A 23,540-nucleotide genomic window follows, 5' to 3' on the forward strand; every position below is an offset into this window, starting at 1 on the left:
CTGAGCTTAATCATTAGCTTTTAGCTTAGCAGCACTCGTAATTGAGTAGGCTTTTGAACAATGCAGGAGAAATGTTGCAGACAGTTTATATTATCAGCCTGGGCCTGGGGCTTGTTGTAACAGTAAATGGGATGTGTTGTAACTTGTGTAAGTTAAACTGTGTCTGTGTGAGTGTACATCTTACCCTGCGATCCGCGATGTGGACAGCGGTTCCAGCCACACACGGCTACTGCTGCCAAGCAGCCCCGCCCGTTGGAAAGAGTGTGGGATATACCACTACTAGGAATGGGAGGGGGGGACTCAATCTTTTAAGATTTAAATAGCACATTATTGCGCGATTATAATGAGCACCGCTTACATTGTGCTTTCAATAAATACTACTGCATTGTTCAAAAATTATTAATTGTGTCTCAAATGATTCTAGGGGGGTACAGCTTTACTGAAGGGGGAGTCATGTCCCCCCTGTCCCCCCCGGGATTTCCGCCCCTGGTTGGCTCTACACACACCTCCCTCACCTGGGGCACGTTCAGTCTGAAAATGGTGTGCATCGTTTTGCTACCATTTCCTGGCTGAACGACATTTTTCCTCAAAACTGTGTGAAACAGGCTCTGAAATATGTTTTCTCTTGTTTGGTGGGTGTGTCAGAGGTGTTACCCAATCAGCAGCAACGTGTATAAAAACCCCACTGTATAAAAAGGCAGTGCACTTGCGTAAAAGTGTGTTCAACGCACCACTGTTTCAGGGATGATTGCGCCTCTGTTGTTAGATCAGAAGGAGAATGAGGAAGGGATGAATGATTACATTTGCCACACTGATTTGGAAATGAAAACAGAGGTTTTGCCCACTGATATCCAAACACACATCTCTTCTTATCTCTCTCCATATTACACTGTTAGCTACTACAACCCACAAACATTGAAGTGAGGTTTTATACGACCAGAGTGGCAAGCCAGTCGCCCAAAGTCTTATTTGTTTGGATGAACTTTTGCGAACACCCCTGAGTGCAGGATGAGTCATCAAACATTTGAAACTGTTTTACAGGAAGAGAAAAGACAGAGATTTTGATGTAAAAATACCCTGATACTGACAGATATTTGGCATATAACAAGAGATAAATGAACAATTAACTCAGAGAAAGGATTAAAATAAAGAAAATGTACTTGTCATTTCACCGGGGCATCAATTGTTGAAAGTTAATCAAAATTTTTACATGAAGAATAAATACTCATATTGACAAAAGCACAGAGAATTATCACCTGACCCTGCAGTGCCCCTCAGCTCAATAGCCGCCTTGTAGCTCATTGCTTTGATTCTTAAGTCCAGGACTGTTGTGGTTAACTCTCACAGCTCTCACCAGAAGCCCCTTTTACACAGAGATCACACGAAGAGCCTTCTTTACACCACCTTTGCTTTTTTTTTTTTTTTTTTTTTACCCAGAACCAAACAACAGCAGCATAATTTTNTTTACACCACCTTTGCTTTTTTTTTTTTTTTTTTACCCAGAACCAAACAACAGCAGCATCATTTTGCTCCAGTGTATGATTTTAGACAGCATGTCGGCATCGCAAAACAAAAGAAGACTGATGCTGTGACGTGTAACCTAACAGCGTCGTCCTCTAGTGTGACACATAACATATGCGTCAGTAGTGCTTTATAAACAATGGCATCAACATGGCAATAACAGTCATTTACCGTCCCTGTTACATAGCGGCCGATCTTGTCCTCTGCTTGGAGGCTCAGACCTTATTGTTCAACAAATCTGCTGTTCTTCTGTGAGTTAGCTGCTAACTGCTATCAGCGACAATTTCCTGCGGTGGGTCACATGCATAACACGTCGGCAAAACCTCACACCTGTCCCATCCTGCTGGCTGTTTCTTTTATACGGACGTCATTTTGCACTGTTACTACCTTCAGTGCCGACAAGACAACTCTGTCCCCCTATTGCGCAATTTTACCTTTTATTCAGAACAGTGTAACTGGGTGAAATTCTTGCCTTGAAGAGGCAGTGTAAAAGTGGCCATTGTTGCAGATTTTTAGTTTATTGCTGGAAACCTTTAGAGATGTGGACAGCAGTTCAGAGGCTATTTGAAGTTATTTATTGAGCCACATGTCAAACATTAGCTGATTTTAGCATCTCAAATGTGAGGATTGTCTGTTTTTTGTTTGTTGTTGTTGATTCAGACAAATTAACTGATTAATAGATAATTAAAGTAATCCTTACTTACAGTCATTACTTTATGTTGTCCATCACAACATCAAGAGAAACTGAAGGGAAGAAGACTCAGTCTCTCAGTGTGTCGGCCAGTATTTCAGCCTGAAAAGTTGATTTGAAAACCTGTACTCCACACTGTATGGGTTTTCCCAGCTTGGCTAAGCTCATTCAGCGCCCATCACCTTCTTTCTCTCCTCCCAAGAATGATATATGCCTTCCCTTTTTTTTTTCTGTCCTTGTTCTATTCCTCCCCCATACCCCCGCCGGCCAGCGATAAGGCACGCCATGCATCCATATTGTTCCTTCACTCGTAAACAAGACAGATGACGGCTTTTTGCCTGTGTGAGTTTCTGCATGATTTACGGGCAGGCTCTTGTGTGCAGAATTTTAAAATCAATCTGCTTAATGTTGCATCTCGTTCTCTCTCAATCTCACCATCTATGTTTCTACCTGGCTGTCTCTCCTTCCTCGTTGTCTGTCTCTCTCTCTCTGGATGGCTGCAGGATCGTGCCATTCAAAGCGAAGGCATGCCTTTATTGCTGCCATTAGTTCCGCTGTGTTTCAGCCTGCAGACAGGCGTTATTTTGAAGGTCATTGATGACCGACGCAAGCTCCTTAAGAAGGCCAGATGATTGAGGACACCGCTTAACTACCACGTACAGTAGACATAGCGAAGATACGCGTGTGCCTTTGCTGATGTGTCTTTGTGTAGCCTTTCAATATGTTTGTTTTTCATGTAATTGATGCACACGCTCTTGTGTATTTTGGTCTGCAGCTTGCCTCAGGTCACTGCTGCAGCTAAACATGCTCTCACTCTAACTACTTCCTTCAGGAAAAGATAACAGGCCAAGCTGAACATCTTTTCCAGATTTGAATCATTGGAGTGTGAATTTAGCACTTCTCATATTTCCTCACAGCCAATGTCCATATCATTTAAGGCACAAGCTAATTAAAGATGGAGGAGATATAATATAGCCATATCTGGATACAGACCTCAGTGCTGCTGAGGGAGCAGTGTAGAGCTCACTAGGGTTGGTTCTGCTGCTATCGATTTGAATAGATCTCCCCTCTGGGCCTAGTTTACCTCCAAGGCCTCAGGGCCCGATAAAGGTTTTAATTGTTAGAATTCCTCAGTGAGAAGTCGGCCCAGTCAACACAATACTCTCAGAGTCCTTGAGTTAATAGTGTCCCTTTGACTTGTTAAGTATTTAAGTATAAAATCATGAGAGTGAGTTGATGGAAAAGAAAAAGTTTTCTGACATGAATATAAATGTCTCTGTTAGGGGTGGGCGATATATCGATTATAGTGGATGTATTGCAGCTTGTTCCACATGGGATGTATAAATGACTGTGTTGTGAACAATGAGTATAAATTGTCATCACCTCACAAACATGATACGTCACACGCACTCTCCCACCCATCCAGACCAGTCACTCCCAGGCGATAGTTTGTGAGCAGACGAGGCGTTTGTTTTTGTATCTGCAGGGCTCCAGACCGTGACCATTTAGTCACATTTTGGGATGTGTTGTATGAACTGGAGAGCTCTTGGTTTGTTTCCCGCTCACAGTGAATAAATCCTCACGTTTAACGTTGCCGCGATAGCAGTTTAACTTTCTGCTAACTGCTAACTGTTGACCATAAGCTTCAAGTTCACAGCAAAAACATCACTGAACCCAGCAGAGCTGGGTGCTTCAAATTAAAAGCTCAAGTGCCTCTGTTTTGATTTATTTCATTATATAACATTGTTTTATCTGACCTTATTATAACCATACTTTAACTTTACAATGGTGTTATTTTATGTAACTTTTTAAAAACAGTAATATATTGAACTTAACTGTAGCAGTAGTTTATTCATCCATCCATCCATTTTCATCCGCTTATCTGGGGCCGGGTCGCGGGTGCAGCAGGCCAGACATCCCTCTCCCCAGCAACACTTTCCAGCTCCTCGTGGGGGATCCCAAGGTGTTCCCAGGCCAGATGAGATATGTAATCCCTCCAGCATGTTCTGGGTCTGCCCCGGGGCCTCCTACAAGTGGGACATGCCCGAAACACCTCCAGCGGGAGGCGCCCAGGAGGCATCATTATCAGATGCCCGGCTCTACTCCGAGCTTCCTCCGGGTGTACAAGCTCCTTACCCTATCTCACAGAGGAACCTCATTGCGGCCGCAAGTATCCATGATCTCGTTCTTTCGGTCACTACCCAAAGCTCATGACCATAGGTGAGGGTTGGGAGTTAAGCGGTGACTTAATAATATATATATCAATATATTAATATATCAATTAATATCAAAATTGATAATATATATCAATATATCAATTAATATCAAAATATATATACCATTTGTCACAAATTTAGCTCAATGATATCGCAATATTATTCATAAGCCACATTGCCGAGCCCTTCTCCATACAGGAGTACAGACTTACTCTCTTTTCTTTTGTACAAAACATTGACAGCTCATGGTTAGAAAAGCTCTCTGTTGCTTTAACAAAAATTCCTGTGGATTAATTTCCACATGTTTCAAGTTATTTTTCGTCTAGTGTCATAATCCTGCACCAAATCCCACTGCTTATGCAAGCGACCAGATGAGATATTAATAATGTCTTGTTTTCTTTACTATAGTATGTAATTTCTGTTCTGTATGGATATTAATGTCACTGAAAGGATGAATGAATACAGATTGTAATTTAGTTTTTATATTTTTAGAACTAATTAGAAGCTTTTTATTTCCCATTATTACTGAATATTATTATTTTTTTTGTAATAATCCTGTTTTGCCTTCTACACTACTGTTCATTTTAAATGCACTGGTTTATTTTTTTTACTTTTTTGTTCCCTGCTTTGAAAATAAATGAATAAATAAACTTGATGTGAGTAAGAATGACCTCAGACCAGACAGAGTTTAAACCATAGACTGTATAAAAATCAGTGAATTTTCATTTCTCAGCACAATTGGTACCTCCATTTAAATCAAAATGGGCTTTCTGCCCCAGATTGTGATTTGATTCCACAAAATTCAATACAGAATTGTCTCAACATACAAAAGCATCATGTCTTACATTGGACAAGAGGTCAGAATCCAAAAGGAGTGATTTACATTTTCCAGTGTCCTTCCTGAGCTGAGTGGCAGTGATCACGGGTGTTTTTTAAATTGGTTTGTTTTTTCAGTGGAAGCTCAGACCCATTGCACGTCCATGTTGACGGACCCTTCACTGTCTGTATGATCTGTCCTATGAGCGTGACGCAGAGGTCACAAGCTCTCACCCAAATCCAATTTATGTAAATCCATCTGTGGTTCTCAGTCTTTGCCATTTTTCATGATTATTTGTTTAGTGTGATATGCTGCGCCGCAGTTGCTTTCATTTTGTATTAGACAAATGTATTATGTTAGAAAAAAACACAACACAGTTTATTCAGCTCTAATAAGTCCCATTTTGCATAATTTCTCATTTGACTTGTCAGCTTAATTTGCTGTTTTTTTCTGCTGCTATCCACCATTATGAGAGCTGTTAGTTAATAAGTCTTACAGGGAGACTGAGAACAGATTTAAAAACTTTTTTCCCCCTCACTCCACTAATCTTTTCTGTAAATCTGAGCCTGAAGATTTACAGCAAACACAGGTGTTTGACAGAACAACTAGGATATGTACTGCATGTTTGAATGTCATACAGGATTCACAAAAAGTTGATGTAACCTCATTTACTCTTTCTCATGTGTGGTATTTGATGCACCTTCATGCTTTTTAGGATTACTTTCATCTCTCGTCTGCATCAAGTCAGTGACTCTGACCCCAAAACCACATGTTCTTCACCTACCTGATACCAAATACAAATGTGATGCTCTTGATAAGTAATAATTGTCCTCACAATATCTCCTTTTTTTTGTCTTTTACACCAGGTGCGTGTAGGTGAGGTTGGTGGCAACACTCTGGGTTTCTACGGCTGCCAGATGAGTCCGGACGGCTCCATGATTGTGGCTCATGCTTTCCATGGAGCACTGCATCTCTGGTGCAAAGACCAAGACAAAGAGGTGAGCCTCAGTTACTCTTAAGGCCCAAACACACCAAACCAACATCAAAGAAATAGTGACGATGAAGGCCGACTAACCAAAATGCTGCACTTGAACATACTGCAAAGACTAAAGAGCAGAAATAACTCTCCATACCTGCAAGTGGCGGTAATCTGTATGTGGCATTCAAAAAGGGAAACCAGAGGACAACAGAACGGATTCAAGACTCTGGTTAGCAAGTTTAGCACATGAACAACACAACTCAGTGGTAAAAGAACAAAGGATATTTACTGTGCGCTTGTCAACAATAGAACAAACTATTATGAACCGCTTCTGCGATACAGCTCAATGACTAAAAACAAGAAAAACTTGCCTACCTGATCTCATGTCCTCTAGACTTTAGCTGTTTGTTTTCCTCACTTACGTTTCTCTTCTCATGCACTGAGCTGAACTGTCAGTCACAGTGATTTCATTTACTGTCTGGCTCTCCTTAGTCTGATTCAACATGCTAGATTGACTGAAAAAAAAAGCTGACATAGGCCGACTAGTGCCAACGGTGTGGGACACACTGACAAAAGTAGGACCACATATGCTCACTAACAGCCTGACATTGACCAATGGCTGACCCCCAGTATAGTGCGTCAGGGCCTTTAAACTTTCAAACCAAAAAATGCCAGTAGCTTTGTAGTTTGTTCAGCTACAGTACACGTGTTGAACTTATTTCTTGCATTTGGACAAGAAACGTAAAACTTTCCCCTGAAGCAATTAAATTGTAAACACGTTTGAAAGAAGATTCAGTGTTAGCACATTGCTACACAGCTACACTGTGTGAGAGACAGTGATTAGTGTAATTAGTCACACCAACTCTCCTGTCTGCCACTCAATTTGACTGGCTTCGCATGTGTCTTTGTTGGGTGTCCCCGAGAAAGAGCGGGGGGTCTGAAGTCACCACGTAAGTTCAGAGATAACCGCATTTCAATTACTCTGGCTCCAAGAGTGAATTTTAAGTTCAGCACAAACCTGAAGGTACTGATAACTAATTCAGATGTTTCAAAGGAGATCGACTTCTCAGACAGCAACACCTAAATTATAATCACGCGCTCTCATGTAGTTGCCAATCACACTTGTCATGGAAGCGATGTGTACGTAGAGGGGAATTTAAATAGGAAGTGGGGGGTTGAAAGTTGTAATATTGTTATGCTGTGTTACCAGGGAGAGTGGAGGCCTGGAGTTGTGATATCAGGCCACTTTAACGCAGTCCAGGATCTGAGCTGGGATCCTGAGGGTGAGTTCATTGTCAGCGTGGGCTCAGACCAGACCACCAGACTCTTCACTCAATGGAGGAAACAAGATGCCAAACAGGTAAAATAGGCACCACATATCAATGTCCAGATACCAGAATTTTAAAGTTCAAAACACCACTAGCATAAATGAATTCACCCTTTTTTATTGTTAAACTTTATTGTTGTGAAGAACTTTTTAAAGTCAGGTTTAACACCAGCACGATGAGTGAATCATTGATCAGCCTGACGTTTAATAATAATGATGATTGAGATTTTACCACGATGATGGTTTGCAGAAACATGATGAATTAGCATCATGGACGCTAAAAGTATTAGTCGTGAATTTACAAAGTTCTGTGCATCTGGCCCATGGCGTCAAGATGTCGACAAGGAATTAGCCTTTTCCGTTTCTTCTTGTCTCTTGTAAGTGACAGTTACAAGGTTTGCCTCTCTCCTTTTAACAGCCAGTTATATTAATCCTTGTGGAATATAGTCTGCACCTTATATATATTCTGCTTGCTGCAGTTTGATAAAATATGTTTAGGCTCTGTCCCTAACTGGATTTTAGTAGGTTGTGACTTAGTAATAAAGAGTGATTCATTTTAAAGGGATGGAGTCAAGACTTGAGATACAGGAACTGATTGATCGCATAAAGCAGAAAACTCTTCGCCCGTGTCTCACTTCACCTCCGGTTTATCCACATGATATTGTTGGAAGTGGTGTGAAACATGCCAGTTTGGCATCCAGTTTAGGTGGAAACATAATGAAGTTTCCCGTCTTTATCACATTATTAAAGATGCCAGTTTGGAGTATTGCCACCTCATGCCGTTGCCAAAGGGAATCCGGTCATTGTAGTGGAGCCGTCCATCCTCTCTTGTGAGAACACTTTGCATCTTAAGCTGGGAATGATTCATTTAAACAGGAGAATCAATGTTGTATTTGGCTTGGTTACAAACGCCTGGATGTAGGGCCAAGAAGCCCAGTTCCACGACATCAGAGATCTGTTGAGAAGCTGGCACTTTGCCTGGCAACCACATGCAGGTGGGTGGGATCCTCATGACCTGATCTGCATCTTTTACAATATCTCCCTGTGTCTTTTTAAACCTGCAGGCAACCTGGCATGAAATCTCACGGCCGCAGATCCACGGATACGACATGCAGTGTCTGGCAATAGTTGGAAGGTTTCAGTTCGTGTCGGGAGCTGATGAGAAGGTCCTGCGAGTGTTTCAAGCGCCTCGTAATTTTGTGGAGAACTTTGCGAACATCTCTGGGACCTCAAGAGAAAAGCTGTTGGCATCTAGTGTGAGTCCCAAATTAAATTACTGTCTATTATTATATTTTTTTTCCACACATAAAAATCATAAACTATAAAATAAAGATGGGTGACATGACAGCTCCCAAAAGTGAAGCCAAAACACCTTTATCGCCTCCTGGTGGCTGTCTACAGTGTAAGTCATAAACCCCACCTTTATGGTAACAGAAGGGACATGGGCCAAACTAAAAAATCTGTACATCTGTACAAGATCGCTACTGTGCAGTCTCTGGATGATGGTGCAGAAAGCATTTACAATAAAAATTTAAACACGATTGCAACTGTTCCCTTTTGTGAAGATGAAGTAAACTCTAGCACGTCCACGCTGTAGTTTGTTCGGATGCTCTACTGCTCTCGCGGGTGAGTTCCCCTTATTTGCCACATCACAATGCATCTAAGAATTGATTCGTATTCATAGAATATTTTGGCTTAATTTTTGAACAGCGGGAGGAGGTGGCGACACGTTGTCCATATGGAGTCTGTGGTAGAAATAGTCAAGTGATTAAATCCATGACCTTGACAGCCCTCTGTCCAAAGATCAGGCCTCACTAAAATTTTGTAGTCTCTATTCCACCTTGTTTTCTAACTGTAAAATGTGCTGAGTGGACTCCTACATAGTTATTGATGTGTGTGTGTGTGTGTGTGTGTGTTTGTGTGTGTGTGTCCCTTCATTTATCTTCTCGTTGCCAGGACTCTGCCAACCTTCCAGAAGGAGCCAGCACACCTGCCTTGGGTCTGTCCAACAAGGCTGTATTTCAAGGTAAAATATTTGCTTAGCTCTGCATGCGAGTGTTACAGTGCTCGGGGTTGGGGCCAAGTTTGATTTGCTGATCAATATTTTATGAGCTCCATACAGCAGTTTAAGAGAGCGGTGCCTTATTAAAGTCAGCGTCTGTTTAGTATTTTCATTCCATGTAACGTATTAAGAATACTGCTGAATATTTTAGAGAAATGTCGTTTTGATTTCCAGGTGACCTCGCTCCAAAAACCAACAATGAAGAGGGGCAGTTCAACAGTGTATCTGATCAATACCAGGAGTCTTACTTCCATCCGCTCATCATGACTGGTACTGTAAACCTTCAAAAATAAACCTTTGGAATATTTTTCCAACATTTCAAGATTTAGTAGTCATCTCAGTAAACCCTCATTTAATTTAAACCTCTCTGATAAATCATTTTGGAGCCTAAATGCATCTCTGTCTCCTCCAAAGTCTGATCACTCGATTTATATTCCTCATTGCGTTTCCACTCAGCAGCTTCAGTGCACATTTAAGAGTTCCAGTCTGCCTGTCGCTAGATGTTCTTATAAGAAACAATTATGTGTGGCCAGACGGACAGTTCATCATTATGGCTCTTGCCGTGCTCCTCTCCCACAGTGCCTGAGATCTGCTGGATGCTGATGGTATTACAGCAGGAGAGGGGATGAGAGAGAAAGGATGGTGGGGGATAGAAGAGGAAGAACAGGTGTTAGGGAGCGGTGAAGTGAGCAGAGGCAAAGAAAAGCAGGAATAAATGAGGAAAATTACAGGCTTTCATTACAAAATTGAAAACTGTCTCAAATTCAAGATAAGGTGGGTTTGGAAGCGGTCATGACATTGAGTAAATGTGCAGGGAGGACACCTGGGTACAAAGAGAAAGAGGAAGAGTAACAGAAACAAAAGGCAAACAAAGAGAACCTAGTTGTAGGAAAAGGGGCAGATGGGAAAAGATTGAGAGTCAAATGAAGAGAACGTAGCGTGGCGCAGTAAAACCCCTGGGCTAGAGGGTGTCAAGGGCTGTCATCAGCATGATTGAAGCCACTCCTTAATCTGCAATGCTAATTAGAAAGCAGGCTTATGTGATTGCAAAGTTTAAGTATCGATGACCCCGGGCTATGTAGGGAGCAACCAAGTGCGGAGACTGTTGTTAACAATGCATTTTCCCTCGTTTGATTGGCTTCCGCAGGCAAGGAGACGAATTAATAATTAGGGAAAATGGGAAGCCGATGACCAACTAGAGAAAACACGGGGAGTGTAGCTTTCAATTACATGCAACACGAAGGCAGCAAGGGCTTGTGAAGAGCCTGCGGTGTGAAGGAGAGGATTGGCACCGGGCTACATTTGATCCCCCTCAAAGCCAGCAGCCGTTAAGAATCGGAGATAAAGCTGCAGTTGTTTCAAAATAGCTTTTTTTTCGGGAAAAGCGGCAGGGGCTGAAGATTTCATGCGAGCTAAATGCTAAAAGAGGCTGCATGTGAATGTGAGAGAACATTGTCTCCAGGCGATCAATCGTTTTCTGCCGTCTACCATGTAGTTTTTTAGTTCACTCTTTCCGTCTCTCTTTATGGTTTTCACTCTGTCTCTCTGTAAGCCTGTCACATACACACATGCACACATTCAGGATGCTGTCTGTCGCTCTTTGGGTTAACAGAGCAGGGATTTAAAAAAGGGAAATTATAATAGCCACTTGGGTGTAATCCTCATTTAGTAAATTGGAAACTGGTTGTATTTGAATTTTAAAACAGCTCAGTTTTCAGGGTCTTGCAAATGACAGTTATGTAAGGATTTTAAAGTCAACTGTGTGTGTGTGTGTGTGTGTGTGTGTGTGTGTGTGTGTGTGTGTGTGTGTGTAGAGCCCCCACCAGAGGATCATCTTCTCCAGAACACACTGTGGCCTGAGGTCCAGAAACTGTGAGTATCCAAATGTCTCTCTGCTAACAGCGTATCCAAACCTCCTCAGCTTGTCTTTAGTTTCAGTTACCTGCTGGTGCGCACAATATCCTGAGTCCCGAGACATAATACAGTAACAGTCTCCTCTACATATTTCCTTTTTATGTACTTCCTTTCCCCGTAAAGACATCAGAGTTTCCATATTACTCTTAATGAAGCAACATTTCCAGATGGAATTGCATTTGTTTGGTTTTGCCCGAAGGGTTTATTGTAAGTGAACATGATGGACTTTCGGAAAGCTCTCGGTTGTCTCCCTCCTTGTATTCAACAGCCAATCAGAATCCAGCTTCTTGCCATCCCATGAGCCTCTTCTCCAGGCTGAATATATTGCCTCCATTTGCAGCCAATGTTAAATCCATTTACCTGTCAATCCGCCATAAACATGACATATGGCGTGGCCGTTTATTTGAGGTGCGGGCATTGTGTGTGTTGAAAAAGCATTTTTCTACCTCCATTTGGCTTCAGCCCCCTTGAATCATTTAGTGCATAATAGAAACATTAAAATGAGTAAGTGGCCGGATTATTTTTGTGGCATAAATAATACCTCTCAGCGTCGCGGCCAAATTGCTACAGCGTTAGAAAGCTTCCTGGTCGGGGAGGGATTTCTCTTCATTGAGTTGCAGGTGGCGATTTCACTTTGACTCGTTGACATTTTAAAACAAGCAGGTGATAGTCGGCAAGCTAAAAGTAATTAGGCTGCGAGTGATTAGCCAGAGCATCATCATTGTTCATATCTGTCAGCGGGAGAAGGGCCAGTCATTGCAGATCAGTATTTTAATTTCACACTCTGTCTGCTTATTTACCTGTCAGCAAGCAGCGATGGCTCAAGCCTGGGAGCTTGTTGGGGTGACGCTTCGGAATAACAGAATACTTAATTCACTGTCAGACTGGGAGCGCTTTCTTTGTTGTTGTCCTCCTCCCTTCACACGTCTGTCTTTCAGGTCCTGTTTGTCCTTCCGCACGTTCAGCACGGCTGCTAGCTTTGAATCCTGTTGATGATTAATGTCTGTATGATTGTCTCCTCCAGGTACGGACACGGCTTTGAGATGTTCTGTCTCGCCTCAGACAGCGCAAGGGCGTTGGTGGCATCTGCGTGCAAGGTTAGTGCGATAAGATCAAGTCCAGAGACCACATGGCCTCCCTCAGCCTCAGCAAAGGGCGTTAGATCAGAGAGGAGAGAGCATCGTGGCATATTTACTCTGCATGCTCATATTCACACACAAACACAGACGCCGCTGTCAGTCAGGTATTGATAGGACCTACCTTGTCCTGACCTTGACTGCACAGATGTGTTTCTGTCTTTATGTCGCATACAATCACTTTGCTTCACTATGGCCACATAATAAGCTTTAGTTTTCAAACAAAAATTATCTCAGTATTTATGAGCATTTTGGTTTCAGAATTAATCTTCATCCATTAGGGCTGACCTGAATGCTTCGAAGCTTTGATTGTAGCTATGGCAATCGGTTTCCAAAACAGTATTCAAATGCTTTTCTATATCATTACCCTAAAATTCCCAAATAGCCCCTAAATTAAGAAATAGTTATCCAGCATAATTCATTCTGCCTCAACATTAACTATTAGTTATTCTCAGACAGGGACGTTTAAACTAAATGATTGGCTTACTTATATGACTCCAACAGTTTGACCAACAGTGACGGGCTCACAGATTTACTAGAAACACGTTGAAAAAGTCAAGAGTCTGGAATAGTTTGAAAATTAACAAAGATAACCCCCCAAAAGTTTAGTGCCAGATATGCCAAAGGAAAACTGGCATATCACAAATCTACAGCGAGCTCGGCAAATCACCTTAAAACTGTGTTCTTTTTTTCTAGCTATTATGGCTAAAGGTTATTTTAGGTGCAACTTAAATAAATAAATATGACAAATATTTCTCAACGAAGCCTCGATGCCCCAAAAGTGGTATTCGGGACAGCCCTATCGTCCACACTAACGCCTGAAAACGCATATCACATGACCATTCACGTACACTGGGCCTGTGCTTACCAATGCAAACAGGAAGCAGATAGTCTACTCTGGGGTTGGTTGCCTGGTTACAGAAATTGCTAAAGAGATGGCAGAAAGTAAGACAGGAGATTTCTTTGCTTGTACAGATGACAGGGTGTAACGTATTGAAAGTAACCTCAGTATAAGGCAGTCAGGGTGTCAGATTGACAGATTGACAAGGTGACAGCTGTTGCAAAGCAAATACGGTGGCATATCAGATATCAGAGCAGTACCTGGGAACATTTTCTAACACTGGAGGAGGCCATGGTAATAGGAAATGAGTGAGGTTACCCACACAACAAGGATGAAATCACAAAAGGTATGTAGGCCTAGCCATAATGTTTTGGGTTGACTCGATGTGACTGACAAGACCCAATCATGTAGCGAACCTGGACGTCTCTGTTTACTCTTGACCAGACTAAAATGCAACCTCAAAGTTTTTAAACTGAAATGAGGTTAACAACATTTTCAAAGGTCTCAGTTGTAGAGGTTTGGAAACCCCAGAGTGGTGTGGATGCTGAGTATTAACATTGCAGTAGTTCTGTGTAAAATGTGTGAATGGAGGCCGTGGCTCTCTTTCTCTCTACTGTTCCTTTCCTTTCACTCCTTTTGTTTTTCCAGCCCTCACAATTATGTTTACTTTTATTCCCTGCTACAGCCATGAGCCATCCTTATCCTCATTCATTTTTTAAACAAGTATGCAGAAACAGAAGAAGAGTAGACAAAGAGGGAGATGGAATAGACAGAAGTTAGTATATAAAACAAGGAGCAATATGTGCAGAGCTCACAAGCTAATAGACAAATAAACAAGATGCTTTTTAAAGATGATGTATCTTTTCTCTGTAGATGAACTCATCTAAACCGTCTCTTCCAGGCATCTAAAGCCGAGCACGCAGCAATTCTGCTGTGGAGTACAGCCACATGGCGTCAGCTGCAGACGCTGCCGTGCCACACACTCACCGTCACCCAGATGGCCTTCTCCCCCGATGCACAACTCCTATTGACTGTTTCCCGTGATCGCACCTGGTCTTTATGGAGACGGGACCTGCCCACACCTGACAGCCCAGGTGAGGAAGGAGAGGGAGTCACTAATGAGGAGATCCACTTCTTTATTTAGTCATGTAATGCCGTACAGCTCATGATGAGGTAATAGTTCTTCACGGTGCTTTGCAGATAAAATTAGCTTGATTAAGATGTGTTTGAGTGAATTTCAAGACAAAGAGACAATATTGGAGCCTTACTGGCAGACACCAGCTCCAAATTAATTAAAATAAGGTAAACCCACTGAGCAGATTTGTTCCAAATCAAATTCCATGTCAAGCTGGCCTGATTAGAAGGACTCCCCTAATTAATACTGCGAAGAGCCAAACAAGTGATGTGTTGACTGAAAGCAGTCCAAAAAGGAGCTAATAAAGGAAGCTTATTTATTAAATTAAACCACATCTTTTCTGCATAATCGACCACAATTAGAATTCCACTAACTTTTTCCCATAGCAAATGTATTAATATCTTTATTGCACATAACACCTTGGATAGTAGGTGCAGCAAAGCTTTAAAGTAGGTTACAAGGGCTTTCAGAACTATGCAGAATACAACAGACCTCATTTATTGCCGGAGGGCTTGTCAGTATAGCAGAGTTGCCGTGCTTGCGTGCACATCATGTCAGGATTGAGATGAAGAAGGAAACTATCAACACTGTAAATACATTTCTAGAGCTTTGCAACCCTTGTTTGAAGAAATATAAACATACTGGCTTGTTCTGGGCCATTGGTTTCATCTCAAGCTGCTCGGACCAGATACACACACACACACACACACACACACCCGCAACAATACAGCCTTTTGTTATTTGACATGTTGCAATCATCAATCTAAAAGCCTCCCTTGTAGCTCTCGATCACTCATTTTGTCTGTTTGGCTTGACCTTTGGCCTCTTTTAGACTTAACTCACTGGTGGTGACATTAATTGTTAGAGGAACAGATTTGTTTCCGGAAGGTCACCGCTGTCAGTATCTGAAATTAAGTCCTCTCTAGATCCAAACCTTAAATACTCCCCCAGAACTCCACTTCTCACGTTATATTCTACTCTTTGCATTTGACTTGATAGGATGCTACACCTTTTTTTTTGTCTCATCCTCATTGTCGGCACATGCCAGTGTGGTATGAAATTTCCCTAATTATAAAATTGTCTGGTGTACTTTCTCTACCAGCATCACAATTTCTGTCCCGCTCAACTCCGGTTTTCTTTTGGCTTCCATTTCAGCCATTTCCTTACAATTTAATCCACAGGAGGCGTGTGGCATATGGTAGTTAGAATGGGCCCCAGGGCAAGTTATTATGACGGGCTCCAGTGCAAGATTGGAAAACAGCAACATACATATTACCCAGCAATTATAAGCGAAAAAATGTATATGATACCAAATACCAAATAAAGTATGAAAGTATTCATTCAGTTAAATATTATTACAGGTTATTTGCGGTTTTCAATCAATGATGGATTGTAGAGGCAGAGGTAGGGTAAATTTATGTCTCCAATTGGCTATTCCTGCCCCAAATATACATGTGATTAGTCATGTGATCACTTGAAGGCTGCTCTTAAATGTTACTCTTAGTTAACTCTTCAGAGCACTCTTTATGTAGTAGTTTTCGGCCCAGATCAGTGTTGGCCAGATGTGAGATATTCGCAACAAGATAGTTAAAATCTGAAACAAATAAAAAAAGAAGCACTGACATCTGATCAGTGCCTTTGCTGGCTAATGTCCTGAGTCGGTAGAGAAAAAGTGCGATCCTCCTGCAGGGCCCCTGTTGTAAACAGCAGCGTGCTCCTGGAGAGTTTGTTTATATGAGAGAATCTCCACACCTTGACTCAAACAAATAATCCTGCATCCAAGGTGAGCAGAACACGACACTTAAGCCCAGAGGATTACCTCCCCCCTGAACCTGGTAACGCATCCTACGGCTCTTTTGGCAGCTCGGGGTGTTCTTAACGGGCACTGGCAGAGGCTAAGCAGTCCTGCACCTTCCTGTTTGCCTGTATGGTGGACTGCACCGATGGTGATGGGATGGTATTTGTGAGAGAGGACGGGAGGGAGGAGGTGGAGGGTTTGGAGGGGAGGGGTCCCGTCTGTTCTGGTTGGCTGCTGAATCACTCAAGGTGATTGTGAAGAACACACACACACACACACACACACACACACACACACACACACAGTCTCACAGACCCGACGCAGGAAGGTTAAACGAAGTCAGAGCTGATCAAACAAACAGACTCCCTCTATTCTCACCTCTTCTGTCTCTTCTTTTCCTCTCACCTGTTTGGTCTAACCACATCCTCCTCCCTTCCTCTTCCTCCTTCCTCTTCCTCTTCCTTTCCATCATGGGTCAAGCACCCAGACATCTTCATGAGGAGACACTGTTACCTTCCTCCCATTCCTTTTCTTCTCTTGCTGTGCAGCTGTCTATCTAATCTGTGCAGCCTTTTTTTATGTGCTGCTCTCTTATCTTCTTGATGCATTGTGCTTATTGTGTCTCAACCCAATGCGTCTCCCCTTTCTTCTACTTTGTCTGTCTCTAGTCTCCATCTCTGTGAGGTCGGACTGAGTAGCCCATCATGCCCCTCACAGTCTTTAGATGAGAGTGTTAATGAAAGGAGGTGCGACACCTGTGTGTCTCACACAACACACCCACAAATATTTGTGCATTTTGTAGAGAGAGTGTTGTGGGCACATGGACACGACATGGTGGTTAACTCAGACTTTGGTGGCGACACTGTGGTTTTACGGCTGTGTGTACATGCCGGCTCGGTTGTGTGTGTATGTGTATGTGTGTGCCAGTGGAGAGCAGCAGTGCTGCAGACGCGCAGACAGGCGGCTGCCACCAGCATACAAACAAGCTCTCTGGGGAAAACCAATCTGGGGTCTGAAATGACTTAGGCTGGGGAAATAAACAGCAGCAGGCCATAAACCAAAACTGACTGAAATGGAGGGCTGGAATGAGGTTCTCTGTCTTGTTTGGTTGTTTATTTGTCGCTCGGGAAAGCCTTTGTTGCCACAGAGCAGTGAGGTGGGGATCTTGACATGCTGATGTCATGCTACGATAATCACAACACACAGTTTTGTCTACCAGCTCATCTGTCATCAAAAAGGCAGTGTCAGAGATGTGTGGCAAAAGATAATAATATATTGAATTCATTCTTTATTTAATCTACCTGCTTGTTTGTATTCACGCAGAGCCGCACTTCTCGCTGTACGCACACACAGTGAAGGACAAAGCCATACACAGCCGGATCATCTGGTCATGTGACTGGAGCCCAGACAGCAAATATTTTGTGACATCCAGTCGGGACAAGAAGGTGAGTCTTTGCTTTTAAGGTGATATAATGATTGTAAGAAAACTGATGGTTGCACATTGAGGTAGTTTTGTAATGTTTATATTTTTGTTTTGAGCATCAATTATATTTTTTGACTGCTCATAAATGTTTCTTTTTGTGTGTGTGTGTGTCCAGGTGATAGTGTGGGGACCGTGCAGATTAGAGGACTCTGGAGATGCTATGCTTCTGCCAGAGATAAAACCATGTTCCTCAATCCTGGATGTGGGAGATTCTGCTACCGCTGTGGCTTTCTGCCCCGTACTTTGCTCTGACAACAGGTACATACGTTCACACACACACACACACACACACACACACACACACACACACACACACACGTGTCATGTTTCCATTCAGTTGTCAAGCAAATAATAAGCAAACTATTGAAATTTGCAAAAATGTGCATTAGGTATGTTTCCGTCAAGTGGTTTGGAGCAAATAAACAAGGCTCCGCAATGCATAGTTAGGTCAGAAGTTGGCGATAGAGGCTACGCTTCACACATGGCTGAACTCCACCAGTAAACACAACAGAGCAGAAGAAGTCGAGGTCTCAAAACAGAAGTCACCTTGGCCATCTAACCCATTTATAAGAAAAAAAAATGGACAGGAGTCTTCAAGAAATTGTTTCAATTGTTGTTTTATTTCAGTTAGTATTGGTCATGTTTTATGCTGTCCGGAGATGAAGACAAATGATGTCATCACTGGAATATCCGGGAAACGTGGACAGCGGAAACAACTGATCGGTCGTGTGAGCTAAATGTTGGTTAGAACTTAATCAGCCAAGGCATTTCCGTAACCCATTTAGCACATGAACTCTTTTTTGACTAAGGCAAAAACCACCTCAAGTGAGAGTAAAAACTTTTTCTTGTTGATGAAGTTGTATCAAATTTTGCAGTTTCCATACAGCTTTTCTAATGCAATACTTAAACATGTGCATAAATATATGTTCAGTCATGTATTTCATTTTATTTTTTGTAAAATGGCCAACTTTATGAAAGTATCACTTTATTGACCAACCAACATATCATTTGTCATACTAACACTCTTTATGTGGGCTTGGAAAAACCTCAATCTACACTTAAAGTGCACGTCCACTGATTTAATGTAAAGTTATCTGTAGTTCTAATAAGGCACAGGGATGTAGAGCAGAAGTTACCTGCTGTGGCTCAGCACAATCTGCGCTCAAGTGTTAGCAGGGAGCTATGGAAATGATGAGGCTACAAATCAATACTGAGTAAATTATTGTGGAGACACAAAGCAGAAGTCCAACTTCAACATCACGTCATCACATCACCGATATGGCTTCAGGGCATAGTGAGCTGCTTGATAGTATCGATATGTCACATGTCAAATATTCAGAGATTCCTCCCTTAAAGCCCCAGATGAAACATCTTAATTCTGCTGGATTTAATTTGGTTGAAGTATTAACAATATGTATATGAACATCTTCAATTTCAGCTTTGTATCTTGGTCATTGCCTTCTTAGTGTTTGAGCTGAGTGTGTGTGTGTGTGTGTGTGTGTGTGTGTGTGTGTGTGGTGTGTGTAGGTACCTGCTTGCAGTGGGCCTGGAGTGCGGCAGAATCCTTCTCTACAGGTGGAGCTCTGGCCAGGAGCCTGCTGGAGGACATGACTGGAGCAGCTGTGGAGAAACGGACATCTCGTATCCTTACAACACACACACACAGTTCATCTGAAGTTCATAACATGCATCTTTGAAAGGCCTCCAGTGGCCCCTGGCGGCAGATGTAAATGACAATGTGTCACAGTAACAGCGGTGTAGCTTCAGTGTGATGTGGCTGGCGAGAGGCAGAAGCTCTCTGTTATGTGTTATGGACAAAAAGGCAGCAGGATCTGAATGGCTGCGTTCCTCTGATCTGGGCAGCGGTTGACAGGTACTTGTGTGTATTTCTGTGTGCGTTGGATCCCGCATGGGTGTGTGAGTCATCGTCTGTAGAGCTCAGGAAGTGAACTGAACCCAGGTATCTTAGTTGTGTCTTTGTATCAGAAGGATTTTGCTCATCAGGCTTCAGTGCTGCTCACAACTACACTTTCATTACTTGCAAGATCAGAGGACTGAAGTTGAAATTGTCTCCATATGTGTTGTGTTTGAGAAGCAGAGATGTTACAGTAGTAAAGAATGAGTACTAGGTATTTGTCAGAATTTTGTCTAATGGTTGTTCTGTCATCCAGAGTATTCTGTTGTTTCCCTTCATCAGATGTACTTCTGCAGACAAAGCCATGCTTTGACAGTCAAGAGACTCCGCTGGAGGCCCAAGAGCGGCCGAGTAGGTCGAGAGAACAACAAGACAGATGGACAGACTGACAGAGAGAGTGAAGTAGAGGAGGAGAGCTCCTGGGTCCAGCTCGCCAGCGCCAGCGCCGACCACTCTGTCAAAATCTTCAACATCAACAAACGGGCTCTTTAGCACCACCAACAGTGACACTATTATGTCTCTCACACACAGAGAGGCACTTGGACTGAGGGCCACAGGCCTGACTGTGGCACAAAGGCCACAGCTGCTCGCTGGCAAGCCGTTCACTCCCTGTGACAGCCAGTTAAGTCATGGGTCAGTCGCAGGACAAACCCTCAGCACACATGGCCTGCAGTCTGTCTGCACACAGCTGAACAGATTTGATGGGTGGAAGCAAGATGGTGAAAACACCATGACCCAAGGGTGGTATTTTGCTTAGACACTTCAAAGTGTTTTAGATTCAGAGAAGACAACGCTGCTGGATATCTATACCGATTGCATATTTAGACTGGTTAGTAAGTAAACATTTATATGGTGAACGGATGCTTGTCAGTAACAAATCAAAGAAGTTAATCGCAGATGTATGTTTATTTGTTTTATGACCAAATTAATTAAACTTTTTTTTATCCAAAATGTCTTGTTTTCTCAGTTCTGGTGATTCTGAAATTACTCAAGTCTTAAATACAAGATGGTGTAAGATCACGAAACATAAATGGTGTGTAGCTGACCCTAACTTAAAGGAAGACTTTGCCTCCGAAATGACCATTTGAATATCAAATGGTCATCTCATGTTACCTTGGATTTGAAGAAAACTGTTTCTCTGGCAAGCCTCCATGACGAACGAAGAATCCAAAAATCAAAACATCCTTTTACAAACTCTTACACAACTCTTTTAGTATGATCAAAGTCTTATTTATCCAGTCATGTTCTATTTAAAATACTTGAACATACAGGTTGGCAAGCAGAGATTTAATGCACGTGCTTCCCCAGCCATGGCTGCCTGAGTTTGTTTATGTGGAAATGTTTTGAATAGTAAGGTTTTAGCAAAAAAAGCAGGTACCATGTCAGGGATGAAGTATTCCTTTAATTGATTTTAATTAATTACCTTATAATTAATCAGTGGTTCTAAATCTTTTTGGCTTGTTCCCCCTTAAACAAAGCAATGTATATGTGTGATTCCTCATCACTGGTTTCATATGTCTGCCAGTTGTGACCAGCTCAACCAAATAGTGAAATTATTCAGTTATTTACATAGAAAACAACAACAAGAAAGAAAATCACCAGAGATATTCTTAAAATTTTCTGGAATTAATACAATTTAGGGCAATTTATACTTTTAAAAAATCCTCTCATCATCTTGTGTCTCCTCAGACTTATCTTGCAACATTTTGTGAGAATTCAACCACATGAATTACAAAAAATGTTGGCAGTAAGTATGCATGAATTGTAGTTAAGGAAATAAAACAGGTATGGTCCATTGTGTCCATTGCAGGCAGGACTTTAAACATAACAGTAGATTAGGATCAGTCACTGCAGGACTGTCCAGTTATTGAATGTTTACATATATATCTTAATCTATATCTTTACATAGATTAAGGTACGCCTGCTTTTGGAGACCGAGCACAATTCTCAAGGACAGAGGGAGACCAAGTCTTGGATTTACTGTGGACTCAGCTGAGTGTGCCGTCATTATATGTAAGCAATAAATTTACCTGCAGGAGATTGTAACCGCTGGCCATAACTCTCTCTCTAATCACGTACCCTGGTATGTATGGCGGCATCAGTCAACCCGTGCCACACATGCTCCTCCAGGAAAATGACTGTTTTTCAAACAGTGAAATGAGGTTTTGGGACAATGCAGCCATATATCAAGAGATTTTCCGCATCATATATACCATAATGTAATTATTGAGTCATTATCAGTGATGTTTCAATTTAAACATGAGTGATCATCTTGCTGGGGATTTTCATCAACACATTTGTGTGAGGAGCTCTCTCGGCTCTTTGCTCTGACTAGCATACTAATAGACAGGGCATATGCTCCTTTCTCAAATGTCCTCTCCAATGTGCCCTTGACCACTTGTCTTGATGAGGTTAGATTGCCATAATGTGGTACCGAGGAGGGATTAGAAGCCACGTCTGAAAATCCTCAAATGCTGCAGATTAATAGGGAAAATGGTGAACAGTGGCACACGTAATAAACCACTGAAAAAGGTTACTGACATCTCAGAGACACTGCTCTAGAACTGGTTTTGGACGAGGGAATACTGGAGATGAATATATCATTACATTTTTGTGTCAGTGTTGGTTCTCCTTGGCAACTAGATTTTAATGGGGATTGACGTCTCCTTTTTTCTAGCATTAAAATTGTGACATTTCAGCCTTTGTGAGATAGACAAAGATGAAGACTGTGTGTCAGAAACATATTTTCAACAGAAAGATTGCTATTGTTATCGTGCTCTTAGTATGAGTGTATAGTATGCATGCATGGTTTGCCTCACTGTAGTCTGTGAATGAGTCATACATCAGTGTAAGTTATTATTGTGTGAGGGTGTGTGTGTATTTTCCTGCCTCAGTGCTTCCTGCAGCACAGTTAGGCTTTCTGTGGTGAGAGTCCAACTGTTGTGCAAACTTACAGTAAGCTGTGCAAAGACAGGTGTGGACTGCAGATCAGGATCAAAGAAAATAAAAAATAATTGTCTTTCACTCCAGGCACCTCACAACAAAACATCATTAATCAAAAAATCCCATTAAGACTGGTACAAAACAAATAAATCAAAGTCAAACTTTTCATGGTTTAAGGTGTTAAGAAATATGGTAACATTTTGAAGTCTATAAGTGTATTACTGTGTCAATTTAACGTACCAGTCAAAGGCTGTAAGCATATCAATGTATTAATAAAAAATATATATGATTGAAAAACATTTCCTATGCTGAGACAGGCGACTACACATTCCTGTCCAAAATCATCTTTAGCAAAAGTAATCATAATCATAAATGAACTTAAAATAAACTACTATTATACTACTATTAAACCTATTATAACCACTGGTTAGGTACTGGTACTGGTAGGTACAGTGTCTGTTATGACAATTATGTCATTAAAAGTAATTTCAAAAAGCATGTCATGAAAATAATTAAAAAAAAATATAGTAATGTATGTTATAAAAAGTAATCAAAAAATGAGAGCATAGTATGTCATAAAAAGTTATTTTAAAAAGACATAGTATAGTATAGTATGTCGAAAAAGTAATAAAAAAAAGTCATAGTATAGTACGTCATAAAAGTCATAGTATAGTATGTCATAAAAAGTGATTAAAAAAATCATAGTATAGTATGTCCTAAAAAATAATCAAAAAAGTCATAGAAAAGTTTGTAATTAAAAGT

At 41.6% G+C, this 23,540-nt stretch overlaps 1 protein-coding gene across 1 annotated transcript in view; it reads left to right on the forward strand.

Annotated features, from left to right (window-relative positions):
- The window catches only part of elp2 (elongator acetyltransferase complex subunit 2), a 37,612-nt gene extending 16,841 nt beyond the window's left edge, over positions 1-20,771 (forward strand). Inside the window, exons 11-22 of the mRNA XM_050035063.1 lie at positions 6,112-6,243; positions 7,435-7,584; positions 8,616-8,807; positions 9,508-9,577; positions 9,788-9,883; positions 11,428-11,485; positions 12,552-12,624; positions 14,406-14,598; positions 17,761-17,882; positions 18,036-18,178; positions 19,448-19,561; positions 20,132-20,771. Coding sequence (XP_049891020.1) covers positions 6,112-6,243; positions 7,435-7,584; positions 8,616-8,807; positions 9,508-9,577; positions 9,788-9,883; positions 11,428-11,485; positions 12,552-12,624; positions 14,406-14,598; positions 17,761-17,882; positions 18,036-18,178; positions 19,448-19,561; positions 20,132-20,327 — 1,539 coding nt within the window. The 3' untranslated portion in view covers positions 20,328-20,771. The remainder of the gene's footprint in view (positions 1-6,111; positions 6,244-7,434; positions 7,585-8,615; positions 8,808-9,507; positions 9,578-9,787; positions 9,884-11,427; positions 11,486-12,551; positions 12,625-14,405; positions 14,599-17,760; positions 17,883-18,035; positions 18,179-19,447; positions 19,562-20,131) is intronic.
- The last annotated feature ends 2,769 nt before the right edge of the window (positions 20,772-23,540 follow it).

This window comes from Epinephelus moara, chromosome 22, assembly GCF_006386435.1.
Source record: "Epinephelus moara isolate mb chromosome 22, YSFRI_EMoa_1.0, whole genome shotgun sequence".
In the NCBI taxonomy this organism is placed as follows: Eukaryota; Metazoa; Chordata; class Actinopteri; order Perciformes; family Serranidae; genus Epinephelus; species Epinephelus moara.